General features: G+C 47.7%; 1 protein-coding gene across 1 annotated transcript in view; it reads right to left on the reverse strand.

Moving 5' to 3' along the window:
* The window catches only part of LOC138289887 (PC-esterase domain-containing protein 1A-like), a 181,660-nt gene that overhangs the window by 56,050 nt on the left and 106,539 nt on the right, over nt 1–19,071 (reverse strand). The window contains exon 8 of the mRNA XM_069230207.1: nt 34–192. Coding sequence (XP_069086308.1) covers nt 34–192 — 159 coding nt within the window. The remainder of the gene's footprint in view (nt 1–33; nt 193–19,071) is intronic.

The raw sequence follows: 19,071 nt of genomic DNA on the forward strand, positions 1-19,071 counted from the left end.
CTTGTGTAGTGATAAACTAACAAAAACAGTTACCCCTGTAGGGTGCAACATAACCGTCTGGTTCCTCGACAGAATACTGTCGTTTCCGGATTTTACTACGATGAGTGTCATCACTTCTAGAAAAAGTGAAGTGCAATAGAGGGGGCTGGGGATTGCGTCGGTCGTCCTGATCACCGTAAACCACACTGGAACCTGGAAAGGATTTAAAAAGCCAAGTCATACGAATACCCTTCAGCTTCCAACCCAAAGAGACAAATAAAAATGTGGACATTATTAAGCTTTCTGCATTACATGTGCCAAGAATACAAAAATATCATTTTTCAATAGCTCAACAAGGTGCTGAAGAGAATGAGCAACAAAGGAAGATAATGTTCAAAATTACTATTTTGGTTAATGACGGGCAATCTTCATACTTAAATTCACAAGTTTCTTCATACTAGCCCGGTGGTATTTTCATAATCTTCCTGTGCCCAACATTTGCTGTGGCTGAGCCAAGTTAAGATATTAAAAACTGCAGCTGATCATGACTCCTACTGTGACTGAGATTCATACTATTAAACCTTCTGCTTTCAGCTTACTGCCTGGTGTCTTCTCTTACTTTGCAAGCTGACGATTGAAGAGATTTCTGGAGGAGTGGAGAACCTCAACACATGAGTGAAGAGCTGCCACAAAGATCACTCTGTTCCTCTGAATGATGGAGACACTAAAAAAGTCTTCACGGTACTCATTTGTTTGGTCAGAGCTTCTTGTGAGTGGTGAACGACTAGCTCGGGATAGTTTATTTGGTCCTGACCTTTTCCTTTTGAAAGTTGGTAACTATAGAGCAACTTGTAGGCAGTGGAATGAGTAAGGCATATGCGTTCCACCCGAGGATATCACTGCGCCTAATTACATCAAACACATAGGGTGGAACGCAAAAATAAATGGGTGCAACCTGAAGATAGTCACGCATAATGTGGCATAACGTCTTCACGCATCACGTGGAAAATGTACTGTGCAAAATATGCTGAAACGTTTTTTTCTTAGCATTCAACAGTCTAGATCATTCTGCTGCAACGGACACCTGTTTTGATTTTCAAGAGTGTTTCCAGTGACACTTTTTTTTTTTTTTTTTTTAGAAGAAACACATGGGAGCAAAGTGCGTATTCACTGTCATCACCTGGCGCGGTAAGACTGTTGAGCACATCAGAACAAACAGACTTGTACTGTTCAAACAAAAAAGACAGGGTGAAGGCCCGCATCTGCACCTGGGCTGGAGCGGAAACCCAGCAGAGTACAAGACAAAGGGAGAGACCAAAAAGGGGAGGGAGTAAAGGGGTGTAAAGGGTAACAAAAAAAAAAAGAAGAAAGAGCACGAACCCCAACTGGCCAATAGGAGGCTGAAGCTACATTTGAACTCTGCCCCCCAAGGGGATTTTACGGGCATGAAGGGAAGCTGCCATGACTGGGACCACGTACATTAATTGGGGCAGCCAGGTAGCACGTGAAAATAAATGAAGAACCTTACAGGACCAGAACCAGCAGTTGTCAGAGTGTAGCAGCCGCTAGCCTCAGCGGGAAACCTTCCCAGCCTGCAGCAGATCGTTCTGAAGAGAGCCCTGAAGTGAGGAGGAGTCAGCGCATCACGAAGGCAGCCCTGAAGGAAAAACACCACTGCTGCACTCGGTCATTGTAGGAAAGTGGCCCTTTGTGTATGGTCACCCCCCCCCCCCCACCCCCACCCCCCACTATGTGCCCTCAATGAACAAGTTACTTACCTTCAGTAATGCATTATCTGGTAGCGGCAGGATGTAGCAGCAGATTCCTTACTTCAGAACCCTCCCCGGGCGCGAGACAGGATCTGGAAACTTTTTTCCCATAGCACATCCACTTGTCAGAAGAGGGCGTCGCGTGGATCTGTATCAACGTCGTCCACCAGATCTTACGACAACTGAGTCCATATAACCCCCCTCGCCAACGTTTTTTTCTTTAGTGATGTAGGAAGTTGGCTCTGTACGTACTATTTCAAAGTAAGAAATAGCATGCACAGAGTCCAAGGGTTCCCCTTAGAGGTAAGATAGTGGCAAAAAGAGATAATTCGAATGCTCTATTTTGTGGTAGTGTGGTCGAGCAGTAGGCCTATCAGAGGGTAGTGTTAAGCATTTGTTGTACACACACAGGCAATAAATGAGGAACACACACTCAGACAATTCCAGGCCAATAGGTTTTTGTATAGAAAAATCTATTTTCTTAGTTTATTTTAAGAACCACAGGTTCAAGATTTACAAGTAATACTTCAAATGAAAGGTATTTCACTTAGGTAACTTAGGAACTTTGAATCAGCAAAATAGCATGTAAAGTTTTTACAAAAATGGCAATTAGCTATTTTAAAACTAGACACTGCAATTTTCAACAGTTCCTGGGGGAGGTAAGTGTTGCAGAGGGAATCCAGAAGCTCCCCCTGACCGCGACTGCCTGCTTCCAAGAACCAGACGCCTGGTAAAGACACTGCGCCCGCAGCCCCCAGGACCTGAAGGATCCGACCTCCAGTGCAGAAGTGATCCCCAGGTGGCCCTCTCCCTTGCTCAGGTGGTGGCTACACGAGGAGCCCCCCCCCCCACCCCTTGCCTGCCTGCTTCGCTGAAGAGACCCTTGGGTCTCCCATTGAAACCTATTGCAAACCAGACGCCTGTTTGCACTCTGCACCCGGCCGCCGAGGGTGTACTTTTTGTGCTGACTTGTGTCCCTCTCAGTGCCCTACAAAACCCCCCCGGTCTGCCCTCCGAAGACGCTGGTGCAAGGTGTAAGTACCTCTTGGTACCCACTACAAGAGGCTGGACTGGCTTGTAGTGGGTACCAAGGGGTACTTACACCTTGCACCAGGCCCAGGTATCCCTTATTAGTGTAGAGTGGTGTCTAGCAGCTTAGGCTGATAGAAAAGGTAGCTTAGCAGAGCAGCTTAGGCTGAACTAGGAGACGAGTGAAGCTTCTACTGTACTACTAGTGTCACTTGCACAATATCATAAGAAAACACAATACACAGATATACTAAAAATAAAGGTACTTTATTTTTATGACAATATGCCAAAAGTATCTCAGTGAGTACCCTCAGTAAGAGGATAGCATATATACACAAGATATATGTACACAATACCAAAATATGCAGTAATAGCAATAGAAAACAGTGCAAACAATGTATAGTCACAATAGAATGCAATGGGGGCACATAGGGATAGGGGCAACACAAACCATATACTCTAGAAGTGGAATGCGAACCACGAATGGACCCCAAACCTATGTGACCTTGTAGAGGGTTGCTGGGACTGTAAGAAAACAGTAAGGGTTAGAAAAATAACCCACTCCAAGACCCTGAAAAGTGGGTGCAAAGTGCACCTAAGTTCCCCAAAGAGCACGGAAGTAGTGAAAGGGGAATTCTGCAAGGAAGACCAACACTAGCAATGCAACAACGATGGATTTCCTGACGAGAGTACCTGTGGAACAAGGGGACCAAGTCCAAGAGTCACGATCAAGTCGGGAGTGGGCAGATGCCCAGGAAATGCCAGCTGTGGGTGCAAAGAAGCTGCCACCGGATGGTAGATGCTGTGGATTCTGCAAGAACGACAAGGGCTAGAAACTTCCCCTTTGGAGGATGAATGTCACACGTTGTGAAGAGTCGTGCAGAGATGTTTCCGTGCAAAAAGACCGCAAACAAGCCTTGCTAGCTGCAAGGGTCGCGGTTAGGGTTTTTGGATGCTGCTGTGGCCCAGGAGGGACCAGGATGTCGACAATTGCGTGAGGAGACAGAGGGGGCGTCCAGCAAGACAAAGAGCCCACTCAGAAGCAAGCAGCACCCGGAGAAGTGCCGGAACAGGCACTACGAAGTGGAGTGAACCGGAGCTCACCCGCAGTTACACAAGAGGGCCCCACGACGCCGGAGGATAACTCAGGAGGTCGTGCAATGCAGGTTAGAGTGCCGGGGACCCAGGCTTGGCTGTGCACAAAGGAAATCCTGGAAGAGTGCACAGGAGCCGGAGTAGCTGCAAAACACGCGGTTCCCAGCAATGCAGTCTAGCGTGGGGAGGCAAGGACTACCTCCACCAAACTTGGACTGAAGAGTCACTGGACTGTGGGAGTCACTTGGACAGAGTTGCTGAGTTCAAGGGACCTCGCTCGTCGTGCTGAGAGGAGACCCAGAGGACCGGTGATGCAGTTCTTTGGTGCCTGCGGTTGCAGGGGGGAAGATTCCGTCGACCCACGGGAGATTTCTTCGGAGCTTCTAGTGCAGAGAGGAGGCAGACTACCCCCACAGCATGCACCACCAGGAAAACAGTCGAGAAGGCGGCAGGATCAGTGTTACAAGGTCGCAGTAGTTGTCTTTGATACTTTGTTGCAGTTTTGCAGGCTTCCTGCGCGGTCAGCAGTCTATTCCTTGGCAGAAGGTGAAGAGAGAGATGCAGAGGAACTCTGATGAGCTCTTGCATTCGTTATCTAAGGAATTCCCCAAAGCAGAGACTCTAAATAGCCAGAAAAGGAGGTTTGGCTACTTAGGAGAGAGGATGGGCTAGCAACACCTGAAGGAGCCTATCAGAAGGAGTCTCTGACGTCACCTGCTGGCACTGGCCACTCAGAGCAGTCCAGTGTGCCAGCAGCACCTCTGTTTCCAAGATGGCAGAGGTCTGGAGCACACTGGAGGAGCTCTGGGCACCTCCCAGGGGAGGTGCAGGTCAGGGGAGTGGTCACTCCCCTTTCCTTTGTCCAGTTTCACGCCAGAGCAGGGCTGGGGGATCCCTGAACCGGTGTAGACTGGCTTATGCAGAAATGGGCACCATCTGTGCCCATGAAAGCATTTCCAGAGGCTGGGGGAGGCTACTCCTCCCAATCCCGAAAGCCTTTTTCCAAAGGGAGAGGGTGTAACACCCTCTCTCTGAGGAAGTCCTTTGTTCTGCCTTCCTGGGCCAAGCCTGGCTGGACCCCAGGAGGGCAGAAACCTGTCTGAGGGGTTGGCAGCAGCAGCAGCTGCAGTGAAACCCCGGGAAAGGCAGTTTGGCAGTACCCGGGTCTGTGCTAGAGACTCGGGGGATTATGAAATTGTCTCCCCAATGCCAGAATGGCATTGGGGTGACAATTCCATGATCTTAGACATGTTACATGGCCATGTTCGGAGTTACCATTGTGACGCTATACATAGGTAGTGACATATGTATAGTGCACGCGTGTAATGGTGTCCCCGCACACAGAGTCCGGGGAATTTGCCCTGAACAATGTGGGAGCACCTTGGCTAGTGCCAGGGTGCCCACACACTAAGTAACTTAGCACCCAACCTTTACCAGGTAAAGGTTAGACATATAGGTGGCTTATAAGTTACTTAAGTGCAGTGGTAAATGGCTGTGAAATAACATGGACGTTATTTCACTCAGGCTGCACTGGCAGGCCTGTGTAAGAATTGTCAGATCTCCCTATGGGTGGCACAAGAAATGCTGCAGCCCATAGGGATCTGCTGGAACCCCAATACTCTGGGTACCTCAGTACCATATACTAGGGAATTAGAAGGGTGTTCCAGTATGCCAATCTGAATTGGTGAAATTGGTCACTAGCCTGTTAGTGTCAATTTGTAAAGAGAGAGCATAACCACTGAGGTTCTGGTTAGCAGAGCCTCAGTGAGACAGTTAGGCATCACACAGGGAACACATACATATAGGTCACAAACTTATGAGCACTGGGGTCCTGGATAGCAGGGTCCCAGTGACACAACAAACATACTGAAAACATAGGGTTTTCACTATGAGCACTGGGCCCTGGCTGGCAGGATCCCAGTGAGACAGTCAAAACACCCTGACATACACTCACAAACAGGCCAAAAGTGGGGGTAACAAGGCTAGAAAGAGGCTACTTTCTCACACAGAACTGTTGAAAATTGCACTGTCTAGTTTTAAAATAGCTTATTGCCTTTTTGTGAAAACTGTACATGCTATTTTGCTAATTCAAAGTTCCTAAAGTACCTAAGTGAAATACCTTTCATTTGGAGTATTACTTGTAAATCTTGAACCTGTGGTTCTTAAAATAAGCTATGAAATGAAAATGTCACTTACCCAGTGTACATCTGTTCGTGGCATCAGTCGCTGTAGATTCACATGTTTTGCATAGCTCGCCATCTGGTGTTGGGTCGGAGTGTTACAAGTTGTTTTTCTTCGAAGAAGTCTTTCGAGTCACGGGACCGAGTGACTCCTCCTTTTGTCTCCATTGCGCATGGGTGTCGACTCCATCTTCGATTGTTTTTCCCCGCAGAGGGTGAGGTAGGAGTTGTATTGTAGTAATAGTGCCCATGCAATGGAGTGACTAAGTATGTACCTATTTAAGGTTAAAATAATATATATACAAATAGTTGAAGGTAACTTCTGAACTGCTACAGGCTCCCGGGGAGGCGGGTGGGCACATGTGAATCTACAGCGACTGATGCCACGAACAGATGTACACTGGGTAAGTGACATTTTCAGTTCGATGGCATCTGTCGCTGTAGATACACATGTTTTGCATAGACTAGTAAGCAGTTATCTCCCCAAAAGCGGTGGCTCAGCCTGTAGGAGTGGAAGTAGTTTGAAATAATGTTCTTAATACGGCTTGACCTACTGTGGCTTGTTGTGTGGATAACACGTCTACACAGTAGTGCTTGGTGAATGTGTGAGGCGTAGACCATGTGGCTGCCTTACATATTTCTTGCATTGGGATGTTTCCTAGAAAGGCCATGGTAGCACCTTTCTTTCTGGTTGAGTGTGCCCTTGGTGTAATGGGCAGCTGTCGTTTAGCTTTAAGGTAGCAGATTTGGATGCATTTAACTATCCATCTGGCTATACCTTGTTTTGATATTGGGTTTCCTGCATGAGGTTTTTGGAATGCAATAAATAGTTGTTTAGTTTTTCTGATGTTCTTTGTTCTGTCAATGTAATACATTAATGCTCTTTTGACATCTAATGTATGTAGTGCCCTCTCAGCTACGGAATCTGGCTGTGGGAAGAACACTGGAAGTTCCACTGTTTGATTTAGATGGAACGGTGAAATAACCTTTGGTAAGAATTTAGGATTAGTCCTTAGGACGACCTTATTTTTGTGTAGTTGTATAAAAGGTTCTTGTATTGTAAACGCTTGAATTTCGCTTACTCTTCTTAGAGAAGTAATGGCGATGAGAAATGCAACCTTCCAGGTTAGGAACTGTATTTCGCAAGAGTGCATGGGTTCAAAAGGTGGACCCATAAGTCTAGTTAAGACAACATTTAGGTTCCATGAAGGAACAGGTGGTGTTCTTGGTGGTATAATTCTTTTAAGGCCCTCCATGAATGCTTTAATGACTGGTATCCTATATAGGGAAGTTGAATAGGTAGTCTGCAGGTATGCAGATATTGCTGCAAGGTGTATTTTAATGGAAGAGAAAGCTAGGTTAGATTTTTGTAAGTGAAGCAAGTAACCCACTACATCTTTTGGAGTTGCGTGTAATGGTTGGATTTGATTATGATGGCAGTAGCAAACAAACCTCTTCCATTTACTTGCGTAGCAGTGCCTAGCCTTCTGGCTTGCTTTATGACTTCCATACATTCTTGGGTAAGTTGGAAGTGTCCGAATTCTAGGATTTCAGGAGCCAGATTGCTAGATTCAGCTATGCTGGATCTGGGTGTCTGATCTGTTGGTTGTGTTGTGTTAACAGATCCGGCCTGTTGGGCAATTTGATGTGGGGTACTACTGATAGGTCTAGCAGTGTTGTGTACCAGGGTTGCCTTGCCCAAGTTGGTGCTATTAATATGAGTTTGAGTTTGTTTTGACTCAATTTGTTTACCAGATAAGGAAGGAGAGGGAGAGGAGGAAAAGCGTAGGCAAATATCCCTGACCAGTTCATCCATAGGGCATTGCCTTGGGACTGCCTGTGTGGGTATCTGGATGCGAAGTTTTGGCATTTTGCGTTCTCTTTTGTTGCAAACAAGTCTATTTGAGGTGTTCCCCAGAGCTTGAAGTAAGTGTTCAGAATTTGGGGGTGAATTTCAAAATTTGTGGACCTGTTGGTCATCTCGAGAGAGATTGTCTGCGAGTTGATTCTGAATCCCTGGGATAAACTGTGCTATTAGGCGAATTTGGTTGTGAATTGCCCAACGCCATATCTTTTGTGCCAGCAGGCTCAACTGCGTTGAGTGTGTCCCCCCTTGTTTGTTTAGATAATACATTGTTGTCATGTTGTCTGTTTTGACAAGAATGTATTTGTGAACTATTATTGGTTGGAAAGCTTTTAGTGCTTGAAAAACTGCTAGCAGTTCTAGGTGATTTATATGCAGTTTTGTTTGATGTACGTTCCATTGTCCTTGTATGCTGTGCTGATCGAGGTGTGCTCCCCACCCTGTCATGGAAGCATCTGTTATTACGTATTGTGGCACTGGGTCTTGGAAAGGCCGCCCTTTGTTTAAATTTATATTGTTCCACCATAGAAGCGAGAGGTAAGTTTGGCGGTCTATTAACACCAGATCTAGAAGGTGACCCTGTGCTTGTGACCACTGTGATGCTAGGCACTGTTGTAAGGGCCTCATGTGCAGTCTTGCGTTCGGGACAATGGCTATGCATGAAGACATCATGCTTAGGAGTTGTAATATCATTTTTGCTTGTATTCTTTGTGTTGGATACATGCGTTGTATGATGTTGTTGAAATTTTGAATTCTTTGTGGACTTGGAGTGGCTACTCCTTTTGTTGTATTTATTATGGCTCCTAGGTATTGTTGGACTTTGCACGGCAGAATGTTGGATTTTGCGAAGTTGACGGTGAACCCTAGTTTGTAGAGGGTTTGTATGATTTGATTTGTGTGGTGTGAGCACTTTGTTAACGAATGGGTCTTGATTAGCCAGTCGTCTAGATACGGGAATACATGTATTTGCTACCTTCTGATGTGTGCAGCGACTACTGCTAGACATTTTGTAAAGACTCTTGGTGCGGTTGTTAAACCAAAAGGCAATACCTTGAATTGGTAATGTATTCCTTTGAATACAAACCTTAGGTATTTCCTGTGCGATGGATGTATTGGTATATAGAAATACGCGTCTTTGAGGTCTAAGGTTGTCATGTAGCCGTGTAGTTTCAGCAATGGTAACACTTCTTGTAGTGTGACCATGTGAAAGTGGTCTGATTTGATGTATGTGTTTAGTATTCTGAGGTCTAGGATTGGTCTCGGCGTTTTGTCCTTCTTTGGTATTAAGAAGTACAGTGAATAAACTCCTGTGTTTATTTGTTAGTTTGGTACTAGTTCGATTGCATTCTTTTGCAATAGTGCTTGAACTTCTATCTCCAGAAGCTCGGAATGATGTTTTGATAAATTCTGTGCTCTTGGTGGTATGTTTGGAGGGAATTGTAGAAATTCTATGCAATAACCATGTTGGATAATTGCTAAAACCCAAGTGTCTGTAGTGATTTCCTCCCATGCTTTGTAATAATGACCTATTCTCCCCCCCACTGGTGTTGTGTGGAGGGGGTGAGTGACATGTGAGTCACTGCTTAGTTGTAGGGGTTTTGGGGCTTTGAAATTTTCCCCTATTCCTAGGGAATTGCCCTCCTCTGTATTGGCCCCGAAAGCCTCCCCTGTACTGTCCCTGGTAACTGGACGGTGTTGTCTGTGAGGTGCTGGCTTGTGTGGCCTGACCCCGAAACCCCCCTCTAAAGGGTGTCTTGCGGAAGGTGCTGTAAGTTCCTCTGCTCTGCGGGGAGTAGAGTGCGCCCATGGCTTTAGCAGTGTCCGTGTCTTTTTTAAGTTTCTCAATCGCCGTGTCCACTTCTGGACCGAACAGTTCTTTTTCGTTGAATGGCATATTGAGAACTGCCTGCTGTATCTCTGGCTTAAACCCAGACGTTCATAGCCATGCGTGCCTTCTGATGGTCACAGATGTATTAATTGTTCTTGCAGCTGTGTCTGCTGCGTCCATGGAGGAACGTATCTGGTTATTTGATATGTTCTGTCCTTCCTCAACCACCTGCTTTGCCCTCTTTTGTAGTTCTTTGGGTAGGTGTTCAATGAGGTGTTGCATCTCATCCCAATGGGCTCTGTCATAGCGCGCAAGTAGTGCTTGAGAGTTAGCGATGTGCCACTGGTTTGCAGCCTGTGCTGCGACTCTCTTTCCAGCTGTATCGAACTTGCGGCTTTCTTTATCTGGGGGTGGTGCATCCCCAGATGTGTGGGAGTTGGCTCTTTTCCTAGCTGCTCCTACAACGACGGAATCTGGTGGCAGCTGTGTGGTGATGAAAGCAGGGTCTGTAGGAGGCACCTTATATTTCTTTTCCACCCTTGGTGTTATTGCCCTACTTTTGACCGGCTCCTTAAAGATTTCTTTTGCGTGCCGAAGCATACCAGGGAGCATAGGCAGGCTTTGGTAGGAGCTGTGGGTGGAGGAGAGGGTGTTGAATAAAAAGTCATCCTTGACTTGTTCTGAGTGGAGGCTTACATTGTGGAATTGTGCTGCTCTAGCCACCACCTGAGAATATGCAGTGCTGTCTTCTGGTGGTGATGGCTTTGTAGGGTATGCCTCCGGACTGTTATCTGACACTGGGGCGTCGTATAAGTCCCATGCGTCCTGATCCTGGTCACCTTGGCTCATGGTGGTGTGAGCCGGGGAATGTGATGGAGTTTGTGCTGGTGAGACGTTAATTACAGGTGGAGGAGAGGGTGGCGGAGTAACTTTTTTCACCACTTTTGTTTGTGGTGTTTGGTCAGTTTGAAACTCCAGTCTTCTCTTTCTCCTAATAGGGGGAAGGGTGCTTATTTTTCCTGTCCCCTGCTGTATAAAAATACGTTTCTGCGTATGGTCTACATCGGTGGATTGCAGCTCTTCCTCAAACCTATGCTTTCGCATTTGGGAGGTCAGTGATTGCTCCTCTGTATAAGAGCCTGAAACTGGGTCGGTTGCGGGTTGTTTTGGCACCGAAACTCTGTCTGCATCTTTTTTCGGCTCCGAGGTGACTTTTTTCTTTTTCGGAGTCGAAACCTCTCGGCGTCGATCTTCGTCGGTGCCGCTGTTTCGGCGTCGAGCCGTGTCTACACCGCTATCTCGGTGTCGATGTTTGTCTCCAGCACTTTCTCGATCCCGAGAAGGCTGCGTGCCGGTGTCTCGACCGGAGTCGGACGGCCTCGGCACCGTTTGGGCCTTTTTCGGTGCCGACGGTCGGTCACCGAATTTATGGGTCGAGCCATGGCCTGGTGGCAGTGGCGTCCCCTGGGCCTTGTCACTTTTCTTATGAGTGGTTTTCGACGTCTTACTCACGGTTCTTTGATCGTCGAATTCCTCGGAGTCCGATTCGTGGATCGAAAAGGTTTCTTCTTCCTCTTGTTCCTCGAACTCTCGGTGGGCTGTCGGCGTGGACGCCATCTGAAGTCTTCTGGCTCGACGGTCTCGGAGTGTTTTTCGGGACCGGAACGCACGACAGGCCTCGCAAGTCTCTTCACTGTGCTCAGGTGACAGGCACAGGTTACAGACCAAGTGTTGGTCTGTATAGGGGTATTTGTTGTGGCATTTGGGACAGAAACGGAACGGGGTCCGTTCCATCGGCGTTGTTCTACACGCGGTCGGGCCGACCAGGCCCCAACGGGGGATCGAAAACTACCCCGAAGGGCACCGGAGCTCTTCGATCTTCGATGCGGTGTTGAATCTAACTACGCCGATCCTGAACGCAACAATACCGACGAAAATCTTCCGAAATTTAGCTATCTTTCCGTTCCGAAACTCGGAGCGACAGGAACACGTCCGAACCCGATGGCGGAAAAAAAACAATCGAAGATGGAGTCGACGCCCATGCGCAATGGAGACAAAAGGAGGAGTCACTCGGTCCCGTGACTCGAAAGACTTCTTCGAAGAAAAACAACTTGTAACACTCCGACCCAACACCAGATGGCGAGCTATGCAAAACATGTGTATCTACAGCGACAGATGCCATCGAACATATATTTTTCTATACAAAAACCTATTGGCCTGGAATTGTCTTTGGGTGTGTGCGTGTAATGGTGTCCCCGCACTCACAAAGTCCGGGGAATTTGCCCTGAACAATGTGGGGGCACCTTGGCTAGTGCCAGGGTGCCCACACACTAAGTAACTTTGCACCCAACGTTCATCAGGTGAAGGTTAGACATATAGGTGACTTATAAGTTACTTAAGTGCAGTGGTAAATGGCTGTGAAATAGCGTGGACGTTATTTTACTCAGGCTGCCCTGGCAGGCCTGTGTAAGAATTGTCAGAGCTCCCTATGGGTGGCAAAAGAAATGCTGCAGCCCATAGGGATCTCCTGGAACCCCAATACCCTGGGTACCTCGGTACCATATACTAGGGAATTATATGGGTGTACCAGTATGCCAATGTGAATTGGTGAAATTGGTCACTAGCCTGTTAGTGACAAATTTGGAAAGCAGAGAGAGCATAACCACTGAGGTTCTGGTTAGCAGAGCCTCAGTGAGACAGTTAGGCATCACACAGGGAACACATACAGGACACATACTTATGAGCACTGGGGCCCTGCCTGGCAGGGTCCCAGTGACACACACACACTAAAACAACATATATACAGTGAAATATGGGGGTAACATGCCAGGCAACATGGTACTTTCCTACAATGATTAGTAAGAGAACTATTTTAAATAGCTCTGAACAGAAATTAAATATACGGATACTCCCAAGGCGCTGTTAATATCAGAGGTTTCCTGTAAGATACAAAATTTTGTAATTTTATGAACTCGAAAGCTTGAAAAATAACTTTCTGCAGAGGAAGTAACTCTATACCTCCTAATGAAGGTGTAATAGCTCACAAGCTAAGGAATCCCAACAGTACAAATATATATTTAAATGCTCACCAGGCATACAAAACAAATACTCCACTTAAAGTAAGATTCTACCGTGGAGGTATCAACTCGAGGTCAAGCTCTTCAGAGTAAAAAAAATTATATCACCTTTGTATAAGTATTGTTAAGAATCAAAAAGAGATAAGACAGCTAAAAAGTAGTCATTGACAAACAGAGTTCTAAGTCACCACTTTCACGCCAGGTAATAAAGAATAACAATAATGAAAGTAGCCTTGAAGCATCAGGCCTGAAAACCTCCACTAGGTCCCAGGGTAACTTGCACCCCAATAACCTATCCTGGACAATTTAAGGAAAAATAATGCCGGAAGAAAGCAGGAACATCCCCCTCCCCCATCCCTGGCCATCTTGAATCATACTGGCAAGAGTGCTCCGGACATCATCCGAAAGGGTAGGCAAGATGCTTGCCAATGAGTCCCATAATGAATGTGAGAAACTACCAAGAATGCAAGACGTATTAATAGAGTGTAAGGCAGAACTTGTGGAGGAAAAAAATATGCCTGCCACAAACGTTCAGACTCCTGGAATGTCTGTCACGTGAGACATGTGGGAGATACTCAATATCATGGGAGGCCAAAGCAGCCTGAACCACCAAGCTACCATGAGTAGGATATCTAAGGAAATAAGCTGGATCACCAGGAGAAGATTGATGTCCCGATCAACAGGAGCCTCTGCATCTTAGCCCAAGCCCCCAACAAAACGTCATGTAGGCCTTCACTGTAAGAAAACACTGCCTAAACCCCTGTTTGGCCTAGATAGAGAGCGTCATTCAGGAGGATCAGAAGTTAATTTCACTGAAGGAAGTGTTAGATCCGAGGCCACACCAACCAGTCTAAGAATGTCAGTCAGAGAGGAACTCAATTCCGTAGCAAAGCAGGGAGCGGGTTGCATTACATTTAAGGTGCAGGCATGTAAGCACGATGCTTATACGTCTCTATAGTGTCTTTTCCATAAAAGAAAAGATGCCTTTCCCGGAGTTTCACTGCAGCTGCTGCCAACCCCTCAGACAGGTTTCTGCCCTCCTGGGGTCCAGCCAGGCTTGGCCCAGGAAGGCAGAACAAAGGACTTCCTCAGAGAGGGTGTTACACCCTCTCCCTTTGGAAAAAGGCTTTCGGGCTTGGGAGGAGTAGCCTCCCCCAGCCTCTGGAAATGCTTTCATGGGTACAGATGGTGCCCATTTCTGCATAAGCCAGTCTACACCGGTTCAGGGATCCCCCAGCCCTGCTCTGGCGTGAAACTGGACAAAGGAAAGGGGAGTGACCACTCCCCTGACCTGCACCTCCCCTGGGAGGTGCCCAGAGCTCCTCCAGTGTGCTCCAGACCTCTGCCATCTTGGAAACAGAGGTGCTGCTGGCACACTGGACTGCTCTGAGTGGCCAGTGCCAGTAGGTGACGTCAGAGACTCCTTCTGATAGGCTCCTTCAGGTGTTGCTAGCCTATCCTCTCTCCTAGGTAGCCAAACCCTCTTTTCTGGCTATTTAGGGTCTCTGTCTCTGGGGAAACTTTAGATAACGAATGCAAGAGCTCATCAGAATTCCTCTGCATTTCTCTCTTCACCTTCTGCCAAAGGAATCGACTGCTGACCGCGCTGGAAGCCTGCAACACTGCAACAAAGTAGCAAAGACGACTACTGCAACTCTGTAATGCTGATCCTGCCGCCCTCGACTGTTTTCCTGGTGGTGCATGCTGTGGGGGTAGTCTGCCTCCTCTCTGCGCTAGAAGCTCTGAAGAAATCTCCCGTGGGTCGACGGAATCTTCCCCCTGCAACCGCAGGCACCAAAAAGCTGCATTACCGGTCCCTTGGGTCTCCTCTCAGCACGACGAGCGAGGTCCCTTGAATCCAGCAACTCTGTCCAAGTGACTCCCACAGTCCAGTGACCCTTCAGTCCAAGTTTGGTGGAGGTAATTCCACGCTAGACTGCAAACCTGTGTACTGCGTGATTTGCAGCTGCTCCGACTCCTGTGCACTCTTCCAGGATTTCCTTCATGTATAGCCTAACCTGGATCGCCAGCACTCCATCCTGCAGTGCTCAACCCTCTGAGTTGGCCTCCAGCGTCGTGGGGCCCTCCTTTGTGACTCTGAGCCAGCTCCGGTTCACAAATCTTCTAAGTGCCTGTTCGGGTACTACTATGGGTGCTGCCTGCTTCTGTGGGGCTCTCTGAGTTGCTGAGCGACCCCTCCGTCTCCTCCTCCAAGGGGCGACATCCTGCTCTTTCCTGGTCCCCAGGGGCACCCAAAAACCTCTACTGTGACCCTTGCAGCTAGCAAGGCTTGTTTGTGGTATTTCTGCTTGGGAACACTTCTGCAACCTCCAGCACGCCGTGGGACATCTTCCATCCAAAGGAGAAGTTCCTAGCTCTCTTCGTTGTTGCAGAATCCTAAGCTTCTTCCATCCGGAGGCAGCTTCCTTGCACCTTCATCCGGGGTTTCCTGGGCTCCTGCCCCCCCAGACACTATCGCGACTCTTGGACTTGGTCCCCTTGCCTTGCAGATCCTCAGGTCCAGGAATCAGTCTTCAGTGCTTTGCTGGTGTTTGTGGTTCTTGCAGAATCCCCCGATCACGACTATTGTGTCCTTTTGGGGTCGTAGGGGTACTTTACTCCTACTTTTCAGGGTCTTGGGGTGGTGTTTCTTGGACACCCTGACTGTTTTTTTACAGTCCCAGCGACCTTCTACAAGCTCCCATAGGTCTGTGGTCCATTCGTAATTCGCATTCCACTTTTGGAGTATATGGTTTGTGTTGCCCCTAGTCCTATGTTCACATATTGAAACCTATTGTAATTCTACACTGTTTGCTTTACTTTTCTTACTCTTACTTACCTGTTTTGGGTTTGTGTACGTATAACTTGTGTATATTACTTACCTTCTTACTGAGGGTACTCACAGATACTTTTGGCATATTGTCATAAAAATAAAGTACCTTTATTTTTAGTAACTCTGAGTATTGTGTTTTCTTGTGATATTGTGCTATATGATACTATTGCGACTTTTGGACTTGGTCACCTTGCCTTGCAGGTCCTCAGGTCCAGGAATCCGTCTTCAGTGCTTTGATGGTGTTTGTGGTTCTTGCAGAATCCCCTGATCATGACTATTGTGTCCTTTTGGGCTAGTAGGTGTACTTTACTCCTACTTTTCAGGGTCTTTGGGTGGGGTATCTTGGACACCCTGACTGTTTTCTTACAGTCCCAGTGACCCTCTACAAGCTCCCATAGGTCTGGGGTCCATTCGTCATTCGCATTCCACTTTTGGAGTATATGGTTTGTGTTGCCCCTGGACCTATGTTCACCCATTGCATCCTATTGTAATTTTACACTGTTTGCATTACTGTTCTTACTCTTACTTACCTGTTTTGCGTTTGTGTACATATAACTTGTGTATATTACTTACCTTCTTACTGATGGTACTCACTGAGATACTTGTGGCATATTGTCATAAAAATAAAGTACCTTTATTTTTAGTACTTCTGTGTATTGTGTTTTCTTATGATATTGTGCATATGACACCAGTGGTATTGTAGGAGCTTTACATGTCGCCTAGTTCAGCCTTAGCTGCTTTGCCATAACTACCTTCCATCAGCCTAAGCTGCTAGAAACACCTCTATTCCACTAATAAGGGATAACTGGAACTGGCACAGGGTGTAAGTGCCTCAAGGTACCCACTATAAGCCAGGCCAGCCTCCTACAGTGGGTTTGCAGCAGCGGTAGCTGCAGTGAAAACCCCAGAGAGCTAGTTTGGCAGTACCCGAGGTCCATGCTGGAGCCCCGGAGATGCATGGGATTGGCACCCCAATACCAGATTTGGCATGGGGGGGACAATTTCATGATCTTAGACATGTTACATGGCCATAATCGGAGTTACCATTGTGAAGCTACATATAGGTATTGACCTATATGTAGTGCACATGTGTAATGGTGTCCCCGCACTCACAAATTTTGGGGAAATTGCCCTGAACTATGTGGGGGCACCTTGGCTAGTGCCAGGGTGCCCTCACACTTAGTAACTTTGCACCTAACCTTCACTAAGTGAGCGTTAGACATATAGGTGACTTATAAGTTACATAAGTGCAGTGTAAAATGGCTGTGAAATGACGTGGACGTTATTTCAATCAGGCTGCAGTGGCCGTCCTGTGTAAGAATGGTCTGAGCTCCCTGTGGGTGGCAAAAGAAATGCTACACCCCATAGGGATCTCCTGGAACCCCCATACCCTGGGTGCCTAGGTACCATATACTAGGGAATTATAAGGGTGTTCTAGTGTGCCAATCAGAATTGGTAAAAATGGTCACTAGCCTGCAGTGACAATTTTAAAACGAGAGAGGGAGCATAAGCACTGAGGTTCTGGTTAGCAGAGCCTCAGTGACACATTCAGGCCACAACTTATGAGCACTGGGGTCCTGGGTAGCAGGATCCCAGTGAGACAGGCAAAACAAACTGACACACAAGTAAAAATGGGGGTAACATGCCAGGGAAGATGGTACTTTCCTACAGTGAGGACTAAACCCCACACCACATAATATTCCACTTTCCTACAGTTATCAAGCAGAAGGTGCAAGTTGGTGGCCTGAAGTCCAGTGCACCAAGAAGCCATCAAGTGTCAAACTGCAGAGGCACCAACACACAGCATGGGAGGAGAAGCGACCACCAACAACCCTAACGCCAGCCTCCAGCGAGTAGGGCCTGTTGCAAGTCTTTGTGCAGCAAGCCCTGCCTCTTAAGCATTGGAGGGCAGATAAGGCAGGGCACTGAAGATGCAAAGTTAAAGTTGCAGACCCCGTTCAAGGCTCCAGGGCGGTGCAACATCTAGGAAGTGCATCTTTGTGGCAAGCAAGCAGGGATAGGAACCCCACTGCAACTACACAGGTTACCAGGGACTGAGGAGATTATTCGGACGCTAAAGGTCAGGAGAGCAGAGGAAGGAACCCCCACAAAGCAATTTTCTTTAAAACTACAAGCGCCTTAAGATAAGCCCGAGCAACACTCCTGAAGGCAAGGAGGAGAGTAATCGACTCAAAAAGGCATTTGTGATTTACAGGTAAATCTAGGATAGTGGTAAACCCGGCAGCCTGAGCGCCGACATTATCAGTTGCAGGACCCGCCAGGAGCACCGGGGCCAGAAAACAAGTAACTAAGGACATAAAGGTCAAGTGCAAGTCCAGTTTTTGGAGGCCAACTTACAGGCACAAGTGCAGGCAAACGAAGGATTACAACACCACATTAGCAAGAAATAAAGAAGGAATACTCAAACAAACAAGGGGCAGCCACAGGGACAACAGACCAGGCGGCAAAGGAGGCAGTTGGAGAGCAATCATGGACAAACTGCAAGGGTGACACAATCCGGTTGCAGTACACAGCAGCCCAGGTAACATACAGCCTGAAGAGCAGTCAGGGGCAGCATGCGAGGGAAACACCCTCCGGCTGTAAGGCAAGCATGCCAGGAGCAGTCAGGGACAGCTAGCAAGGTTGATGCGACCTGGCTATAAGACAAACTGGCCAGGGTCAGCTGGGGGGGACAGCCTGCAAGGGTGAACCGATCAGGCTGCGCAAGAAAACAAGAAAGCCAAGGTGAACCAAAGCATCAACATGGAGGAACATGGAGGAATAGGGCAGCAGCAATCAGCAATGTGACTTGGATGAGATAGTGAAAGCAGCAAGGGAGGCGGTGACCACACATGGCAAAAAGTGGCTCCTAAGACAGCTGAAAGATGAAGGAGCGGGGGAAGCCTTCGCATTACATGCCCAGTGAAGATGAGAACATTGAGATGCTCAGGGAAGACCCAGATAAGAGGGACTAACCCAGAAATTGGCAATGTAATGTGAAAAGAGGCAGCAAGAAAGGGGAAAAGAAGGACACAAGGGAGCCGGTGGCGGCAGCCAGCACATTAGCACCCACCAAGCGGGCCAAGGCGACTAATGGGGAGCACATCAGCGCGATTGTGCCAGAATGTCTGAAACAATTTGTGCCTTTGCCCCTTCGAACAAAGGTGGGTGGGAGTGGATAGTGTAGACATGGCAGACGGGCAGCAGCCCCTAGGAGGCTGCTCCTTACCACCAGGACTCAAGGCACTAGTGCACCAACACCTCCCCGGCAGACGCAAGAAGGGGGAGGCACCACTGGGGAAAGTCCACCCGCAGATAAAAGGGTTGGGGTGTGGGGAGGCTTCACCTGCAGAGAAGGGGTTAGAGAGGCAGGCAGCAGCCAATGTGATATCACTGCCCACACAGTTAGGGGTTGCG

This window comes from Pleurodeles waltl, chromosome 1_1, assembly GCF_031143425.1.
Source record: "Pleurodeles waltl isolate 20211129_DDA chromosome 1_1, aPleWal1.hap1.20221129, whole genome shotgun sequence".
Taxonomy (NCBI): domain Eukaryota; kingdom Metazoa; phylum Chordata; class Amphibia; order Caudata; family Salamandridae; genus Pleurodeles; species Pleurodeles waltl.